Below are 17,435 nucleotides of genomic sequence, written 5' to 3'. Positions count from 1 at the left end.
ACCAAAAAAATCTACTCGCTGTCTCTTTGGGGCCTTTATTGTCGCTTCATGGTTGAGATTACTTGTGGATTGCTTTTGGACCTCTTGATTTGACTTCTTTTATTCTTCCGATTCGGCTGCTCGTGATAACCATTATACGGTTTTTGTCTTGTGAGCAGTCTGCAAGACCAAACAAGATTGCAGACTGCCCTGAGGCACCATGACGAGACTTGCATCTCCTTACGTTCGGTGGATCACTGCACCAACGGTTTGATCTTGACGAGCGAGTTCATCTTCAAGGTCAAAGGGTCGAGCGAGCAATTACCCCGTTGCTTAGATCTTGCTCGCATTGTCTTGCAAGTCTTTAAGGACTCAAGGTTGATGGGGTTTCATACGACAGTCATTGGTTACTTCATTAATCGAATATGCTTCGAAGGACGTGAGCACTATCCACCAAAGGAAGAATTTCCACAAATCGCCATCGCCCTGGCGATAATTTTATGCAGTCGCTGGTGCTCTCGTTGTCGTCTAAGTTTTGTTTGTAAATTCGTTTCATCCGAAACGTGGTTGGAATTTGTATCAGTGTAATAAACGTTGTAAACTATCAGAATACACGTTACGCGTTTCTCAATGCCTCCAACTTGAGCGAAATAAAACGAAAGAATTGTCTATCCCATTTCAGCGAACCGAATTCCAAGATCATGACCAAACCAGCGAACGAGAAGCTTGACATTCCGAAAGAGCAGCCACCGAATCGTAAGGCTCTCGTCCAGAGTACAATCACTCATTCTTAAGCTGACATTGCGTCTTCATCAAACATAGCTCTATTGATTGTTGGACAGATTTCAAACAGGAAGCAAGCTGTACAGATACCGCCCGCATCCGAGAGGAAGACGACTAGATTGCCACAATCGAATCGTACGAATGCAGATCTGGTTGTTTCACAAAGAGTTTGAAACAGTAAACTTACTGACATCGATGGTTTTTCTTTTCTGGCGATCTAGTGCTAGCTCAAGTATCAGCCTTCCTACCACAACTGCAACAAGCAAACAAGGATCTTTTTCAAAACCTTGAAAGTAACCCTGATCAGGCCAAAAATGTGGATATAGAGCATGTTGAGGAAGATGATGCCCATGTTGAAATGGTTGGTATTCAGTCTTGTTCGGCCTTTTTTTTGCTTGAGCTTAAACTGTTCATTCGTATCTAAATCATATTGTGCCTACTAGGATTTACACGTCGGAGTACTAGACGTCGTAGACACCTCAGAACTATCACAACAACTACAACAAGAACCGAATATTGTTACTCCCTTGACTCGCAACACGAAGGATGACAAGTCGGGTATGATTCAAGTTGTGAGTGGATATAGTAGTGATACTAGTGATAGTGATGAAGATGAGGACAAGGATGTCGCTGATCGGGAACGTGAATTGTCTGATCAGCCAGATTCACAAAGCAAACCAACACCACCATCTCAGAATAAGACCTCAAAGAAGAAGCATTAACTTATATAATCAACCATTGCACAACACACTTTTGTAAATAACAATGTTCTGAAGATATACACTTTTTGAGGAATGCAAAGAAAGAGCAAAGATTGCGATCTGTCTATATGTTTACACATTTTAATAGTCTTCTTCGTCATCGTATGATATCTGTTGCGGTAACCCAGCTTCTCCCAAATACTTGAGATCGTCTCTGTCTCGCAGAATACCCTTTGGTAAAAAGCCGACCAAATTCTTGGCGTGCTCGCGTAGCAATCTTTGGCGTTCGCTCTACAAATTCATGGAAAAGCCGTTAGCAAAAAATATTTGATCAGACGCCGACATAGGACCATCATTCCTACAACCATTCCATACCTCGATAACTTCCTGTCTGTACTTTTCGAATTTAGCATCCAATTCACCCTGTGCCTTTTCTTCTTGCTCTTCAACAGCAAGCCGTTGTCGTCGTTCTTCCAACAAGGTTTGTATGGCACGAGCATGTTCCAATTGTTTCATTCTTCGTTTGGCTTGACTCATTTGATCTAGCTTTTCTTGATCGTATCGTTCCTTCATCATCTAAGAAATGGAGTAAACGGTTGGTGATTGTGGTCGACGTGGAAGAAAATATAGGCATTGAATTTGATACCATATCACGAAGACGATCCTCATCTTGTCTGTCAAGCTTTCTCTTCTCAGCCTTTGCTGTAATACTTTGACGGTATGCGTCCAGTAATTCCAACCTCCTTTGAATACGAGCTTGTAGTAGAGCCTATAGGAACAACGATCTCAGAGTTGGGAGCAAAAAAGACTATACCAATTCTTGGCAAATACCTCTTCTTGTCTCCTGGCTCTCTCATCACCCTCCGCCTGTGACAAGTCAATTCGAAGTTCTTCAAGCTCTGTTCTAAGTAGCTCTTGAGTGGCCATCGAGGATGCCAACTATCACGATCGTCATGTTTAGCAAAATTGGGTGGCAGGGGTACCAAAAAGCCCTCAATAGTTTGGTCAATACCTTGTTATAGATCTTATCTCGCGCTTGCTCCTCTTCCTTCTTCTTTTCCACCTTCTCCTGCACTCGTTGATCTTGCATGACAGCAAACTGTTCTATTCTCTTGTTTTCTTCTTCTTGACGAGCTTGTTCAGCCGTCTGCCATTCTTGACGTTCAACCATGAATTTGGCAATGTATTCTTTGGTTTCTCGTTGTTTTTCCATTTTGATTTGTTGTTGCCTAGAAAAGAATACAAGCGTCAGTGAATGAGGGGCGAAAAAAACCTTGCCCAATTTGTTATGCATGAAAAAGCTGCATCTTTCCGTTTCAGCACAACTTGCAATTTACCTGGCATCCTCAGCAGCAATCCGATTCACAATCTCATCAATCTGTTGCTTGTCTCTCAAAAATGTTTCCAATTCCCGTTGTTTCACGACTTGGGCATACGCCAGTTGATCCTCTAACTCTGTCTTGTACTTTTCACGGCGTTCTACATTGGCTTTCTCTTTGAGCTTTTGAGCTACTTCGAGCTCTTGCTGACGCTTGTTTCCAACGCGTGTCCATTGTGCTTCGTCGACCTGGAGAGATAGATGGGTGAATAAGTGACATGTGCAGTGGGGAAAACAGAAAAGCTGAACTTGAAGGAAGCTTACTCGAGCTTGCTGGACTTTGAGTCTCTTTTCAGCGATTTGAGCAGCTCGTTCCTTGTTCATGTATCCAGCACGTAGTTTCGTTTCCAGTGTCCGTAATCTATAAAATGACAAAATCAATATATTGCTATCCATAAGATCATATCTGGGCCCCTTCCACATGCAACTCCAATGTCACTCACTCTTCACTCTGGATACGAATCGACTGTCTCAATTTCTCTTCACGTAATATTTCAATGCGTCTAGCTTCGACTCCAGCTTCCATATCTTCTTCTTCCTTCATTCGTTGGGCGACGGCTTGGCGTCTTTGCTCCATCTAAAGCAAGGAATGACTATCAGAGTTTGCAGCGTTTTTTTGGTGTGGTGAGATAAGAGAGTAACATAGATCAAGACAGTTCTCTACCTCGCGCTGAATAGATAATTCGACATTCATGGCTGCTATTATAGTTCCTGACCTTGATATGGCAAAATGCTGCTGCTTCAGGTTTTCAGTGTGGTGACAAAATCTCTCCGATCAAGACAAGTAGGTTGGATTTTGGATAAAGAAAGCCATACATAAAAAAGCGTGTCTTATATTATTATTGAAAAAGTTTGATTGTTCGTACAGTGACGTGAAATTCCAAAACAGAGTTAATACAGCTGATTATGTCCAATAGTGTACAAAATGGGATCTGGTCGGGACTAAAAAATAGGGGCGATGTCGTTGTATGCGTCAAGAGTGTTACTGAATTCCTTGCTTGTTGGCTTTTTAATGTGTTGGAAGGTTTGGGACAGTAAGCAACACTCGTAAGTATCCTTGCTCGTATTTGGTAGAGTTGAAAATCACAGTTGGGTCCTCACTAAGGAAGGGAGAGGCCAAAAATATAAGAACACATACAAAAGATATACTTGCTTCACAGCAATGAGGTATTGCAATCGCCACAATCCAAACCAAACTACAATCTCTTACCTTGGACAACGTAAAAAGTTGGGTGCAAACACCATAGCAATATTCTGATGTGTCATTTTCGTAATAGCGTGGTTTTGTGGTTCAGCGATAACCTATTCCATGAAATTAGCTCAACTTTTTTCGCATCAATACAACATCTCTTCCTTTCTACATACCCGTAAGAACCGAATAACATAATACACAACACGACGGTTATATTCTGGTAGCGAGTCTGCAATAGCAACAGCTCGTGCACCAGCATCTGCCTTGTTTTCATCAGCACCAACCTCAACACATGCGGCATAGTATTCAGAAGGTATTAGAGGATCTGCTAAATCACGTAGCCAGAATTTGAGCAATGAGCCAGGTACATTGGCATCTAAGATGAGGAAAGAATGAGGAAAGAAACTGTTGAGTATACAGTGCGTTGCTGGAAGGTGTCCTTTTTTGCTTCAAACAAGTGAACATACCGGTGATACCAGAAACATCATAGTTCCCCTTTTCCAAACGACATTTAAGGTCCGTTACAGCATCAGCGTCACCAGGAACGCGGAAGATACCCTCCGTCTTGCATCCATTCATGCTCAAGATAGCATCAGCCAAAAATGGTAGTACTCGTGGTATAGGCAAATCAGGGAATTGCTCTTCTTGTGTTCTCATGATTTCATCCAGTGTTTCACCGAATAGTGCTTTTACGAATGGTGCTTCCTGTCAAAGAAATAAATTGGGGTGAGAAATAAAGGACTAGATCAGATTGAGATGTACGCCGACAACAATTTTTTAATTTTACCTGAGCACGTTCAATTTCTGTTATGGTGGGTGTTTTACCACGAGGACCCGTTTTACAAATTCGGAGGTATTTCTTTTGACAGTGTTTGGCTAGTAGATCTATACGTTCATTTTTGTGGCCAATGTTTCCTTCAATGAAACTCTTCATGTAGTCTTCAAAGTTCTTTGAAGGAGGGAAGGCAATTGTTATAGCACATAGTAACATCCAGCCCTTGATGACCGAGTCACTAACAAAATGAAAGAAGTTATTAAAGGTTGTGTTTTTAAATGGATTTTTTACTGCCTCTTACATGCTTGGATTATCTGTCATTTGCTAAAAAAAATAGACAGATTAGGTTTCTTCATTGTAACGAACAGAGCAGCAACACCATCTAAGAGATACCTTGCAAATCTGTACATATATCTCATCACGTAAACCGCCAATCATAATACCCCGATCCAACACTGCTTGTATCTCTGTCAATGGATTCTGAGGACCTGGTGTCATAATCTTTTGAATATATCTAAAAGTTTTGAGCGAGTCCTTGTGAAAGTTCTTATTTAAAACCATGAGTGGTGCTCTAATTGGATCCTGAGAAAGGAAAGACAAAGATATTGCGTTGGTTATAGGTAGCCTTGTTTAAATGCTCTTTTTGCACAACTCACTTTCTGGTACTTCAGCATTCTCGTCATTGGTACTTTCCGACGGAATAGACCACGACGATGTTCCGAAAAGTATTTTTGAGCAAACCCTTCAATCTTGAATTGATTAATGTGGGCTTTTAAATCGTGGGGGAGTTTAGCAAATCCTGGTGGTGGACCATTGTTGGATGGTGTTTGAGGGACACTGGCGTTTGACGATGAAGGATAGGCGCTGGGAGGTGCCGAGCTGGCTGCAGATGAAGATGCGACAGGGAATGTGGGAGTGAATGGTGTAATGATTTCGTGAGCGGTGGAGTACGAGCCGGTTGTGCTTGGAGGGGATAGTATGGTAGGAGATGGAGCGCTAAATTGTGGGACTGCCATTCGTGCTTGTGCATCTAAAAGAGTACTCGTTTAGTACTCGTTCATATAGAAAATTGGTTCTCCTTTTTTACCAGGATTAGCAGTTGGATCACTAATACCCAACGTTTTAGCCTTTTGTGCTGCGTCACCTGTTCTCAAGGCAGGTAAAGTTGGAACGTCTAGTGGTCGAAGTGTTCCAGTCTTTGATGGACCCCCTCGTGGTGTGTAAATGCCCTAGTGAGAAATAACGGATGAGATGTGGTTGCCCTCTGAAAAAAAAAAACCATTAATCAACATGTCCTTACGTCGCCAAAGGCAGCCGAACTGGGAGCATCTCTGTCTGTAGGAGCCATGGACATGGTGCTGCTAGTGGTACTCTGTGCTGATGCTGGCCTGTTAAAGGAACCAGATACTTGTTTTCCAATCGCGGAATTCTGTATGGCAATCAGTGGGAGGATTGTGCCTTCTGTTGGCTTGACCCACTCGGTCTGTTTCGTCTTGGTATTATAGTAGTAGGGCTAAAGTGAAGAAAACATGCACTGAGTCAAAAAAGGCCCACATCGAGAATGATGGTAGCTTGCAACATACCAACTTGTGATTCTCATCGTATAACTCCCACCACTCATTTCCAGATGGATCCTTTGGCTTGCTAATAGTTGAGCGAGTACAAATTATACACTGACCTTCACAAAGATGTTGATACAAATCAAGCCAAGATTCGGACAAGGACCTACATTTTGCCAAGAGGGCGATCCCAGGTACAGTCACCAGTGAGTACGTTGGCAAAGAATACTTTTCCAGATTGCGGGTCAGTAATTTCGACAAAGGCAGCGTCATCTCCATTCGCGCCTGATGTTGATGTCGGTGATAAAACAGGTTGTTCTGGTGGAGGTAGTCTGTGTAAAAGTGAGATATATATGATTGAGTAAATATAGATTGATTGATGCCATCGAGTATATGAGATTACCTAGTTATGGTCGCCATAGTCGAGAAATCACGGCTCGTAAGGGTGCACACGATTTGAAAGGGCGACTGCTGAGCGAGGCAAGTAACCGAGGGGGCCTTGAGCAACTACTGGGCAATATATATCAAGGTACTCTACTGATCACCGACTCCGAATTGTTATTAAGGTCCCTTGAATTTAACAAGCGATCGTGGTCTGACTTGCTGACTTTTTGGACAGCACACTCGACGGGAATAAAGGACCTATAAATCAAATGAAATCTGGAACAATATGAATGCTCGTGGAGAGGCCAACGACTGGGAAGAGACTATCTCTGCTTCCCTGCAAAAGACTACCCATTCAATCAAAAACTTGACCACTACTGCAAGACAAGAAGCTCATCAGCGAGGCGCTAAAGATCTGCAACAGTTAAAAGTATTTTGTTTGAATCACACATTATGATTGACGCCTACACACAATTCTAACTACAGTCTCTTGTCATGATCTAGGTGTTAACAAATCAATGGAAGACGCAAGATCGCCTGTTGCTGACAGGACTCGAGGCTGTAGCTGCCATAGTCAATCCTCAATTGAGAAAACAGATGCTGAGAACTCGTTTGGTATCCAGAGTCATGAATGATAAGGGTAATGATGGACCTATTGAATGGTGTATCTGATGTGATTTGTTGCATGTTGAAGCATAAAGATGCTGATGTCTTCTTTCAACTAGAGGCAAATATGACTGTAGAGAAGCATCGTGATGATTTCCAACGCTTCATATGGAAGCGCCGTGCTGGCATGGACAAGGATACACGAAAGCTTTATGAGCATAGGTATCCAAAAAAACCAAAGTTCTGGCTGAATGCTCTCGCTGCCAGCGTTCTCAACTCTTCTCCTACACATAGCCGAATATTTCGTCTTGGAGAAGAAGTGTCGTGGGCATCATCAGAACGCATTCGAAATTTCTACGTCAACAATATCGCTTATATGTGCAAGGATGAAATATCATGGGGTCTATTGACCAACAATGATATCCTGACGCTGTTTAATCCCAAGGTATTCATTTTAAATTGACTAGAATAGACAGTAGTCATTACATTTCTTGAAACATTATTTTTTGACGCCATTAGGTCTCCATCTTACCAGCCCAAGGACACCTACAAATCGAAATTAGCAGCGACGGACTATCATTTGAACTGTACGAAGCAGCCGCAAAAGCAGCTGAAGAACCAACCAAACCACAAGACACAGCTCCAGTTGTCGAAAAGAAGAGAACATATTCCATTGCAACTGAAGCAACTGACGAAGCAATAATAAAACGCCAACAATCCGTTTTCAATCGTCAACCATCCGTGAATGAACCACGAGCATCGTCTGTATTTGGCATGACAGACCCCACCCGTCGAGCATCATCCATCCATGGACCACAAGACAGCACTCGTCAAACATCCTCCGTCCTTGTTCCACCGGAATTTCTTGCAACACGTCGATCAACAGCAGTGGCTTCTGCACCTCCTAAACCGCCACCGGTATATGGACGTGCATATGCTAATACGCCGTTACTGTTTACAAATATATCCATGAAGTCGCTGATTCTCGATACTATTGGAGATTTGTATATACCACAAGAAGAAGTGTCGTCGTATCTGCTATTGGCTCGGATCTTGGATTTGGCCCATGGAGGTCATGGATTACAGGCTAGTTTACTCTTGAATCCCAAAGACGTTGTTGGTATTTTGCGCAAAAAGTTGTCCACTTTGGGGTATGAAGTACCTGAATTGTCTGATGATGAACGTGGAAAAGGCGATCGATTGGATGTTTTCATGATTGTTGAGCAAGTGCAGACCCGGTTGTTATCCGATATGAGAATGTATTTCGAGTTTACGGTGCCTGCTACTACTGAGTGGTGTGTTGGTAAGCTACATCCAAAAGTCCTTCTCAAAAGTTGATGGATGTCTGCTGAAGATAGCTGTTACTGATGTCAATGACGTTTTACCTGATTGGTAGGAATATGTGCGGAAAACAAAATAAATGAGCAGCCTGAATATCCTGGTGCTGATTGCTTCTCGATGGGATTCAGTTCTGACGGTGAAGCACACTGGAATGGTGGTTCTGTCGCATATCAAGAAGAGGGCCCTGAAGGTGTTCAAAATACTGGGATGAGAGTAGTAGGAATCATGATGGATATGAAATGGCTTGCGCTTCAGTAAGCTTTAAACCATCTCGGCCTTTGATGTTTTTGCTCACAACAGGAAGCCGGAATCCTTATATCATTTTAACGATTATTTTACATAGTATGGTGGAAAATGGAACGATTCTACCAGCAGCATTTGGTAATGGAGCGGAAGCATTCAATGAAGAGCAAATACAAGGACAAATCGAGCTCTTGAAAACACAACCATTACTGCCGATGTTTGCCTTGAAATGTGTCAAGAGTTCGACATACAATGCTACGGTATACGAGAAACCAAACATGAAGGTTAATTTCGGGACTACTGGATTCTCCTTCCCTATCAAAGATATTTCCAAGCCGTACGAATCCGTGGCTTCTCGACCCGCACCAAGAATATATTCTTCTAGCACTGCAAGTAGTCAAGACGGGGTACCATCCCAATGGCAGCAACTAGTATCATCAGACAACAGTGCAACAGATGATGCAGTCATGAATGAATTCTTCAAGGTCAATTTGATAAAGGAGGTACCGAAGTCGTATTCCCAATTCCCTCCGCACGTCTTCAGGAGATCGCTTGCCGCATCGATCATACAACGAGCATACAGACGCCACTGTGGAAGACGACTACGAGAACGTATTCGATTCGAGCAGTATGCAGCTGCTTGCATAATTCAACGGCTGGCACGTAGATGGCTTGTAGGATTTAATTCTCGACGGGAGGAGTCAGCTGCATTGATTCAACGCAACTGGCGCAAGACGCTCTTTATCAAAGCGGCTATACTACGATGTCGTTATAAGGCACCACTTGCAGTACTACATCACTCTGCACATATAATCCAACGCGTATGGAGGACTATTAAGGCACGCAAGAACCGAATCCCAGATGTGCGACGAGAAGTTGTCAAGATGGCCAAGGTGCAAGCTAAAGAAAAGATTGTGGTTTGGTGGAGAGAGATGAGACAGCGCAGACTGAAACGTAAGACTCGTAAGGCCGTTGTTGATATACAGAGATGCTGGCGTGGATACAAGCTCAGGAAGCTGCTGAGGTCTGATTTGAGAGATCGGCTGAGGAGTTTGGGAGAGAGTGTTGCTATGCATCGACATGAGTTGTTAAGGGTTAGAGCTGCTCTGCAGCTACAGGCTGCTTGGAGGGTGTATAAAGGTGAGTTTATTGTTTCATTTGCAGAGCTCAAGGCCGGGGCGAAAAAGGGCTACTATGGAATGGTGGAATGCATCTTTGTGACAACTGACACCTAATTCTTCTAATTCTTCTCTGCCTCTAGTACGAAAGATGCGACGAGACTCGAGCAAGATCCGACACAAGGCTGCCACTCGTATACAAGCAGCATTCAAGGGGTACTGGGTGCGCCGCCACATCCATTTACGATTTACATATGGAGAATCCGTGTTTCTGGCTGCTGTATGTCGAGCTTTACGACATTGCCATTATCTCTTACGAGCCTACAAGCCTTGTGCCCTTGTACCGGGATAAGAAACCATTGGATATCAGAGATAGACATCAATAATAGAATGATATTTATAGTGTGTGTTTGGATGTGTGTACATGTTTTGTGTCGATGCTAAAAAAATCATTCCTGCGTGCTCCTCTATGCATCGATACGATTCCAAGCCTCATCAGCCCTCTGCGATATAACCCTCCCAGGATGATCAGGATCCACTACCCGTACAGCGGGCTTCACAATCTCTGTAACCGTGAATTTCTTTGTTGATGATATCTGTGGACATGATTCGATTCGCACAATGTCTCCCACCACACATTTGTTTGTTTCGTCGTGTGCGAGAATGTTTTTATGTGTAGTTACGGGCTAACGACGGGGTGTACGTGATGGTTGGTATGCTGAATGTGAGAAGACTTAGTTTTTTTGGATTCGCACCTTGAGGACTATAGGATGCATCTTTGTCTTTGCGAATCGGACCTTGACGGTCTTGTCCATGTTGGCTCTGATGACTTCTCCGATTCGTTTGGCTGTTATGGTGGCTGCCATGGCGGTATAGCTGTTTTATTGGATGTTTTCGAATTGTGAGTTTGTGAGAAACAAGCTTCATGGACTTGATACGTAATGCTGTAGAATTGGAGATCCTTTTTCATTGCTCATACGCGACATTGAATCTTGTGTTTGGATGTTTTGGACGCCATGCGATCTGCATCATTGAAATCTTGTTCAAAACTATTGTCTGCAGACAAGACACACATCGAAATCGGAATTGTGCCGTGTCCCTCGATAGTAAATATTCTATTAATCAATGATCGCCTCTTTTCTTCTACGTCGATGGATCTATTCGTCGAGCTTACAGAGTAGATAGCCTGAACTATGGCCCAAGTCACTGGGGATGAATTTGTTGCTTTTGGGACCTGATGCAAAATGAACAATCATCCTCCAGCATGCGAATGATGATCAACAACTACCTCCCAATGAATATGAAGCTGCTACCAAGCATGAAAAGGTCTTGCTTCGCTTTGCATCAACAACGTGAACATTTCTGATGATAGAGAATTCGAATGTGCTTGTGTGAGAGCCTCGGCATCTCCCAACTTAGGCGCAACCCACAAACGCTATCGAAGTGTGTTGGCAAAGTTGTGTAGAGCGAGTCATTCCTACTGACTTGTTTTGCAGTCTCGCTGACCAATCCTCCACCGTTGATTGTTGCGGTTCGGAGGGCTTCCAGAGATTTGAGAATGCTTTGAGTCTTGCATGAGTCAGTGATGTTTCAGGGTCCTCTCCATCATCGTCGGTGTGTTATGATAGTTTTTCTTTGTGTCTTGCTTTTCTAATACGAATCCTCCAACTGAGCAAACTCTCCTGTTAAGTCTTCTCTGTCGCATGCTGCAATGACTGTCAACTTTCATCAACAAGACTCCGAATGCCCTGAAGCTCCACGTCTTACTGTCTCCTCATTTGAGCTAAGTGTTTGGACGAAATGTTCAACGTGATGCTTGACGAGCGAGTCATCGTCCAGGCCTTTAAAGAGGGCCCAAGATCATCGCTAGCCGACGGGTTTTGGGAGTGAGGAGCTCAAGTCTTTGACGTGGATGCTTCAGGGCTCTCGGCAGTCAAAGTATTCGGTGTTGCTGTGTGGTTTGAGTCTACAACACATTCACCAAACATTCTAGGCGCTCGAGACGTTGACTGCCCCGGAAGACACTCATCTGTGAACGTTTAGTAAGACTATGGAAAGTGCGCGCGATGTTTCTGCTCCGACGCTAGTAGGACACGATTCTGCTGCTGTAAACGTCTAGCCTTTTAATTGTCTCTCTGTGGCTCTCGTTGTCGTTCTTGTCAAGAATGGCAATCTTGGGAGTCATTTGATTGCAGACTGCCCTGAAGCAGCCCTGAAGCAGCGTGACGAGACTCATAAATCCCCGTGCGGTCAACGCAACAGGGAGATGGTATACTCGACTCAGTGGTCTTGCACTTAAGGATGAACTCGCTCCTCAAGGCATCACATCTTGTTTGTAAGTTGTTGACTCACTTGGTGTTCATTATGGTGATCTTCCGGCAAGTCTGTTGTGACTTGAGGTGATGGGTCTCATACAACAGTCATTGGTTGCTTCAGGGCTCTCTGTTATTCGAACTTGTTTTTGTGAACGGCTGGAACACAATACACCAAACAACCCTACGCAATGTGGGATCGTAGCACCGTAGCAGTCAAGCTTCTTATGGTTACTATCAGCTCCGCTCTGCTCAGAAACCGTCTTCAAGTCCCAAAACGATTTGCAGACTGCCCCGAAGCACTATGACGAGACTTCCATCTCCTGACGTGGATGGATCAACGCCCACGGTTTTATCTTGAAGAGCGAGTTCATCTGTCAAGGTTGAAGGGTCGAGCAGCCAATTACCCCGCTGCTTAGATCTTGCACTCGCAAGTTGCGTTGCAAAGCTTTTACGGCTCTGTTGGTGGGTCTCATACTACAGTCATTAGTCGCTTCGGGGCTCTCTGTTAGTCAGGTTTTACTCGGAGACTTGAAAACATCCATACTCGCGTACCTTGATTGGTATCTGCTGCTTTGAACCATCCTTCGATCCTGGATTTAAAACGTTGATGAAGATTTGATGTCGGTAAGCTTTATACCAAAAGCAGCCATTGTAGCAGCGCCCATGATGGATACGAGTATAAATATCGGGAATACTTCCATTCTTGTAACAGTTCCTCTTGCTTGAGTTTGACTGAATGTTGGAAACCTGTTATTTTGGGATGCTGGCTTGGAAGCCTTCAGGTTCCTGGAATTAATTGGGGATGACTTGAGTATGGTGTGCTAGTGGCGTACTACACTGGATGGCCTCTCGCCTGCCGTCCGTCTTGACTGAGACTGCTCCTATATGGTGTTTTGAAATTCAAGTATGTCCACTAGGCTTGACGAGGAACTATGCTTTAGGACCGTGCACTAGAAATGATTCAGTATGTATAGCTGGTACAGCATTTCGTGTCGTAATTCCTTTTGTTCCATGAGGCCTTGCCAAGTCATTCCGTTGATCACGTTGCAGGAAGCACTTCAAACATTTCTGCGAGTTTTCTTTTAAGCTAGCGGAACATAGCGGGAAATTAGTCCTTTGCATTTGATCAATTGGCGATGTAATGGCAATGTAAACGTCTGCAAACGCTTTGAAGCATTTTCTGCGGACAAGACAAGAACCGAATTAGGAATTGCGCCATGTATCTTCATAGTAGGTAATCAAAATCGTCTGTAAAGAAAAAAAACCATAGCACAAACCCCAAACGTTCAATCCCCCATATCACCAGGAACGCAATGTTTGTATTGTTGCCATGTTTTTTGTACAAGCTATTTGCATGCAATCCTGGCCACACCCTAGACTTGAGGAATGGTGTCTGGCTGTACGACCATGCCAGCCAATTTCAACAAGAAGTTGTCTTCCAATTTGCCAGATCCAACAAAGTCATGTGGGAACTAAAAGAGTACACAGAAAAGACAGTTAGTTTAGCCTTACGTATAATCATCTTACTTGAACTTCCACACTGATTGAATACACGGGATTACGAAACTTACCCCAATATCAAATTCGGAAGCAGCTTCCATCGCTCCAACTTGAGCATCAGTCAACTTGGAGACGAGCTCCAACGCCTTGATGTTGTCAGCCAGGTGAGTTGCCTTGCGACCACCCAAGATTGGGAAGGTCTGGGTTTCCTTCTTGATCACATATGCGATACATACTGGATGAAAATATGTCTTAGTGACTTCGCAAAAAGACCGGCCACTCAAATATTAACAATGGCTCACTTTGCTGACGAGTTGCACCAAGTTCCTTGGCAACCTTGTCTACAGCAGCAAGAACCTGGTCACGGATTTTCTTTCGCATTTCAGTGTCGGGTCGGAATGGGGTACGACCTTTTCCAGCATCGGTTTGGGTTTCGGTTTTTGATGCTCCTGCCATCATGACGGACCATGCTAAGAATATGAGGAAAATGAGTTCGTCGCATTGCAGACAAAAAACATTATTTTTGGAAGTGTCAAATTGACTTACGAGCCAAAGCCATTCCAAACGCTTTAGCCATAGGGAGGATATCACTAAATATGCGCATTCATTGTTAGGAAGATCCATCATAAATGCACAATCGCAAAGCTCTTTACCGTTCAAATTCTCGTTCAGCGAGATTCCATTTGCCTTGGTAGATGACGAATGGAGCCAGACCGTTTTCACGAGCATATGTATTGGCGGCAGAGACGACCCATGCAGGTGTATCAGATACGCCCAAATACAAGACTTTTCCAGATGTGACCAAGTGGTTGAGTGCTTGCCTGAAGGTTGAAAGCAATGTCAAAAATCCAAAAAGGAACGTGGAGGGTTAGAGAAAAAGATAACTTTAGTGATTACAAATGTTGCAAAAAATTTGAGCTTACATGAGTTCATGGATGTTGGTAGTATAGTCCCCTGTCAAGAGTATTTGGAGTCCTGTGAGTAATCACGTCACCAAAAAGCAAGAATCTCCACACTCTGGATACATACACCAATGCACGTAAAGAATATCAATGTAATCAGTTTGCAGCTTTGCCAAAGAGTCACGAACAGACAAGTGGAGACTCTTTGAGGCATTTCCAGTAGAATTGACGGCGATTTTGGGGATGCTTTTGGGATACAGAGAAGTGAACTTTGTAGCAATGACGATCTGATTTGAGATGCGACAGAGTTTAGCGTCAGATCAGCCGGCACTTGTTTGATCAGGAACACACAACCAAAACAACCATGCCACGTCAAACCACACCTCATCACGGTTTCCACGAGCCTTCATCCATTCGCCGACCCACTGTTCCGATTCACCACCTTGATAATTGTTGGCAGTATCGATGAAATTGCCTCCAGCTTCATAGAATGTATCCATGATCTTGAAGGCTTCGTCCTTGGAGCATTCACCCAACCATGAGCTCCAGCTTTCTCCAAACTAACGAATTAAAATTGAGATATGATTAGAATTTGTATCCTGCGTCCAGCAATAAAAGCGAGTGCAACAACGTCTCCATGTTGTTGTGATGCACATAAGCTTACATTCATAGCACCCAAGCATAGAGGACTGACACGGACTCCAGCAGTCTTGGACAAGATTTTGTAGTGTGCTAATGGTCCTTGAGGAGTTTTTGCTTGAAAAATAGACATGTTGTTTGATGTTTTCTATTGTTGGCTGGTTTTTAGCTTGTTAAGAATTAGTGTTGATGGTTTTAGTTGCAGCTGGAGCTGGAGCTCAAACTCATGTGAACGGAAGGACTTGCGTGTCAGACAACGCGTGCGTTCGTGTCAATTATATATGCTTTTAGATTGATTTGAAATGAGGCAAGTTGGACCCGAGGGGCCAACAAATATCAAGTTAGGACGCAGATGCCACGCAGATGTGCTTTTCAAAAGTGGCAAGCCTTGTTCATGCACCGAGGATGGACTTTTGCACGAACTTTATATACAAATCAGTAATAGAGCGAAATCAAACGCGCTTCAAACTCTGAACTGGCAAAAAAAACACCATATTCGTTAATTCAACTGAAAAATGCTTCTTTGATGCCCAGTAGTGTTAAGAAGTCCAAACGGTTTGGTGTTGATAGCTCTTGAAGGCTCGAATCGGTATAACTTGAACAAGGGGACCCTTTGTTGGTGATAGCGCTGCACTCAAATCAAAGCAAACCAGACAGTCTAGGCTCCTCGCAACCTATGTTTCGACTACGTTTGCGTCGAGCTTGTTATCATACTACCGTGATTTCAGATTCAGTGGTTCCCAGACCCAACCTTAGCCTTAGAAAATTCCAACGTGATTATAAGCGATCTAGCAACCTTTCACGTCTCGAAGGTCACAACGGTTGGTCACTTTAACGAGACGGTCGTCCTCCAAGAAGAGTTGTTCCCATTGGCTATAGCAATCAGGTGAATTAATTGACGAAAAACGTAGGCCTGATCACAGTAGAGATTGGTCAACTAGAAGAAACCACCTTTGCGAGAGACACAGCTTCCTTGGCAGCATCAAACCTGTAACAAGACAATATCTTGAGATGCCTTAAATCATCTTGACCACAAGCATCACTATTTTGCAAGTGCCAAACTAGGATTACCATGAGACGCCAACACCAATAACATAAAGCCTGAATGTCCTCCCTTAAATAGATTCGTGGTCTTTGTGAAGCACCACCGTCAGGGCAAAAATTAGACATTTTGGCCTCACCGCTTTTCTTGTACTGACTGCTTGCCCGTCACTTTTTCACACGAACGACAACAGCTTGTTTTGTTTAACTGAACAAGATATGGGGGATTTTTTCGGGCTTCTCGTTGATGGAATATGAGTATTCAAAAGAAGCCCAAGCGACAAAGACGACTCGTAGTTGGTAACGAGAGTGGCTGACCGCACTGTCTTCCAAGTGCTACCCGAAGACAACAATAACCATAAATATTCTCGTTCGTTGCAGTTATAGCGAGGAAAGAGTTGCTTTTGTCTATTTCCCAGCTAGTCGAAATGATGTAAGGGACATATGGTCCTTTTTTCCCTCGTTCAGACCTACTTTAAAACAACATGTCGAATACACTAGCAGTATTTCAGATCCAACTGCCCTCATCATCTGCAGTTCCAATCCCTTCTTGACCAACTCAAGCTCAACCTTCACCGTCAAGTAGTCTTGCAGACGTTTTGTCAACTGCAACCATGGGACATCCTTGCAAAAAAAATGCGATTTGCCGAGTATAGATGATGGGGAAAGAGTTTAATTTCATATGCTTCCAAATTCTGTCTACAGTTGTCACTACACTTGCAACTACGACAATCAACTCCTTCCCATCGACAATAAAGAAGGTCTTGAGCGTATATAAATCCTAATTTATTCAGCAATCTTGTCCTTGATATCCTTCCATTGCCTCTAAAACCAATGTCGAGTCAACATCAAATACGACCAAATTCTGCCCTCGTAAATGAAGATGTCTCCTACGTACTCCTCTGTTGACACTGTTCCAGAGATAGTCAGAAGCTGAATCGAATCCGACTTCGACAGCGAATGCCGAGGCAAAGATGAC

The 17,435-nt window shown here is 43.5% G+C and overlaps 5 protein-coding genes across 5 annotated transcripts; 1 reads left to right on the top strand and 4 right to left on the bottom strand.

Moving 5' to 3' along the window:
* Positions 1 to 1,604: 1,604 nt before the first annotated feature.
* Positions 1,605 to 3,535, bottom strand: SmJEL517_g02867 (uncharacterized protein; the record flags this gene model as incomplete). Its single annotated transcript, XM_031168795.1, has 9 exons — positions 1,605 to 1,754; positions 1,839 to 2,039; positions 2,110 to 2,232; positions 2,295 to 2,402; positions 2,476 to 2,692; positions 2,801 to 3,030; positions 3,106 to 3,202; positions 3,285 to 3,418; positions 3,506 to 3,535. 9 exons carry the CDS (start codon positions 3,533 to 3,535, stop codon positions 1,605 to 1,607), a joined length of 1,290 nt encoding a protein of 429 aa, XP_031025226.1.
* Positions 3,536 to 3,850: 315 nt separating this feature from the next.
* Positions 3,851 to 6,787, bottom strand: SmJEL517_g02866 (uncharacterized protein; the record flags this gene model as incomplete). The annotated part of the gene is made up of 13 exons (XM_031168794.1): positions 3,851 to 3,941; positions 4,052 to 4,143; positions 4,207 to 4,409; positions 4,501 to 4,738; positions 4,821 to 5,046; positions 5,110 to 5,132; positions 5,202 to 5,390; positions 5,465 to 5,838; positions 5,896 to 6,037; positions 6,109 to 6,321; positions 6,392 to 6,452; positions 6,538 to 6,699; positions 6,771 to 6,787. 13 exons carry the CDS (start codon positions 6,785 to 6,787, stop codon positions 3,851 to 3,853), a joined length of 2,031 nt encoding a protein of 676 aa, XP_031025227.1.
* Positions 6,788 to 7,037: 250 nt separating this feature from the next.
* On the top strand, positions 7,038 to 10,411 carry SmJEL517_g02865 (uncharacterized protein; the record flags this gene model as incomplete). The annotated part of the gene is made up of 8 exons (XM_031168793.1): positions 7,038 to 7,181; positions 7,256 to 7,391; positions 7,477 to 7,579; positions 7,652 to 7,802; positions 7,877 to 8,660; positions 8,754 to 8,952; positions 9,042 to 10,081; positions 10,203 to 10,411. The coding sequence occupies 8 exons, from the start codon at positions 7,038 to 7,040 to the stop codon at positions 10,409 to 10,411; spliced, it is 2,766 nt and encodes a 921-aa protein (XP_031025228.1).
* A 115-nt stretch (positions 10,412 to 10,526) lies between these two features.
* SmJEL517_g02864 (uncharacterized protein) lies at positions 10,527 to 10,925 on the bottom strand (the record flags this gene model as incomplete). The annotated part of the gene is made up of 2 exons (XM_031168792.1): positions 10,527 to 10,745; positions 10,815 to 10,925. The coding sequence occupies 2 exons, from the start codon at positions 10,923 to 10,925 to the stop codon at positions 10,527 to 10,529; spliced, it is 330 nt and encodes a 109-aa protein (XP_031025229.1).
* Positions 10,926 to 13,747: 2,822 nt separating this feature from the next.
* Positions 13,748 to 15,548, bottom strand: SmJEL517_g02863 (uncharacterized protein; the record flags this gene model as incomplete). Its single annotated transcript, XM_031168791.1, has 9 exons — positions 13,748 to 13,846; positions 13,946 to 14,109; positions 14,177 to 14,344; positions 14,421 to 14,464; positions 14,528 to 14,695; positions 14,798 to 14,828; positions 14,904 to 15,063; positions 15,160 to 15,336; positions 15,441 to 15,548. 9 exons carry the CDS (start codon positions 15,546 to 15,548, stop codon positions 13,748 to 13,750), a joined length of 1,119 nt encoding a protein of 372 aa, XP_031025222.1.
* Positions 15,549 to 17,435: the final 1,887 nt, after the last annotated feature.

The sequence above is a fragment of the Synchytrium microbalum genome (assembly GCF_006535985.1).
Source record: "Synchytrium microbalum strain JEL517 chromosome Unknown SmJEL517_scf0013, whole genome shotgun sequence".
Lineage (NCBI taxonomy): Eukaryota > Fungi > Chytridiomycota > Chytridiomycetes > Synchytriales > Synchytriaceae > Synchytrium > Synchytrium microbalum.
This window is presented reverse-complemented; position numbering and strand designations above follow the sequence as displayed.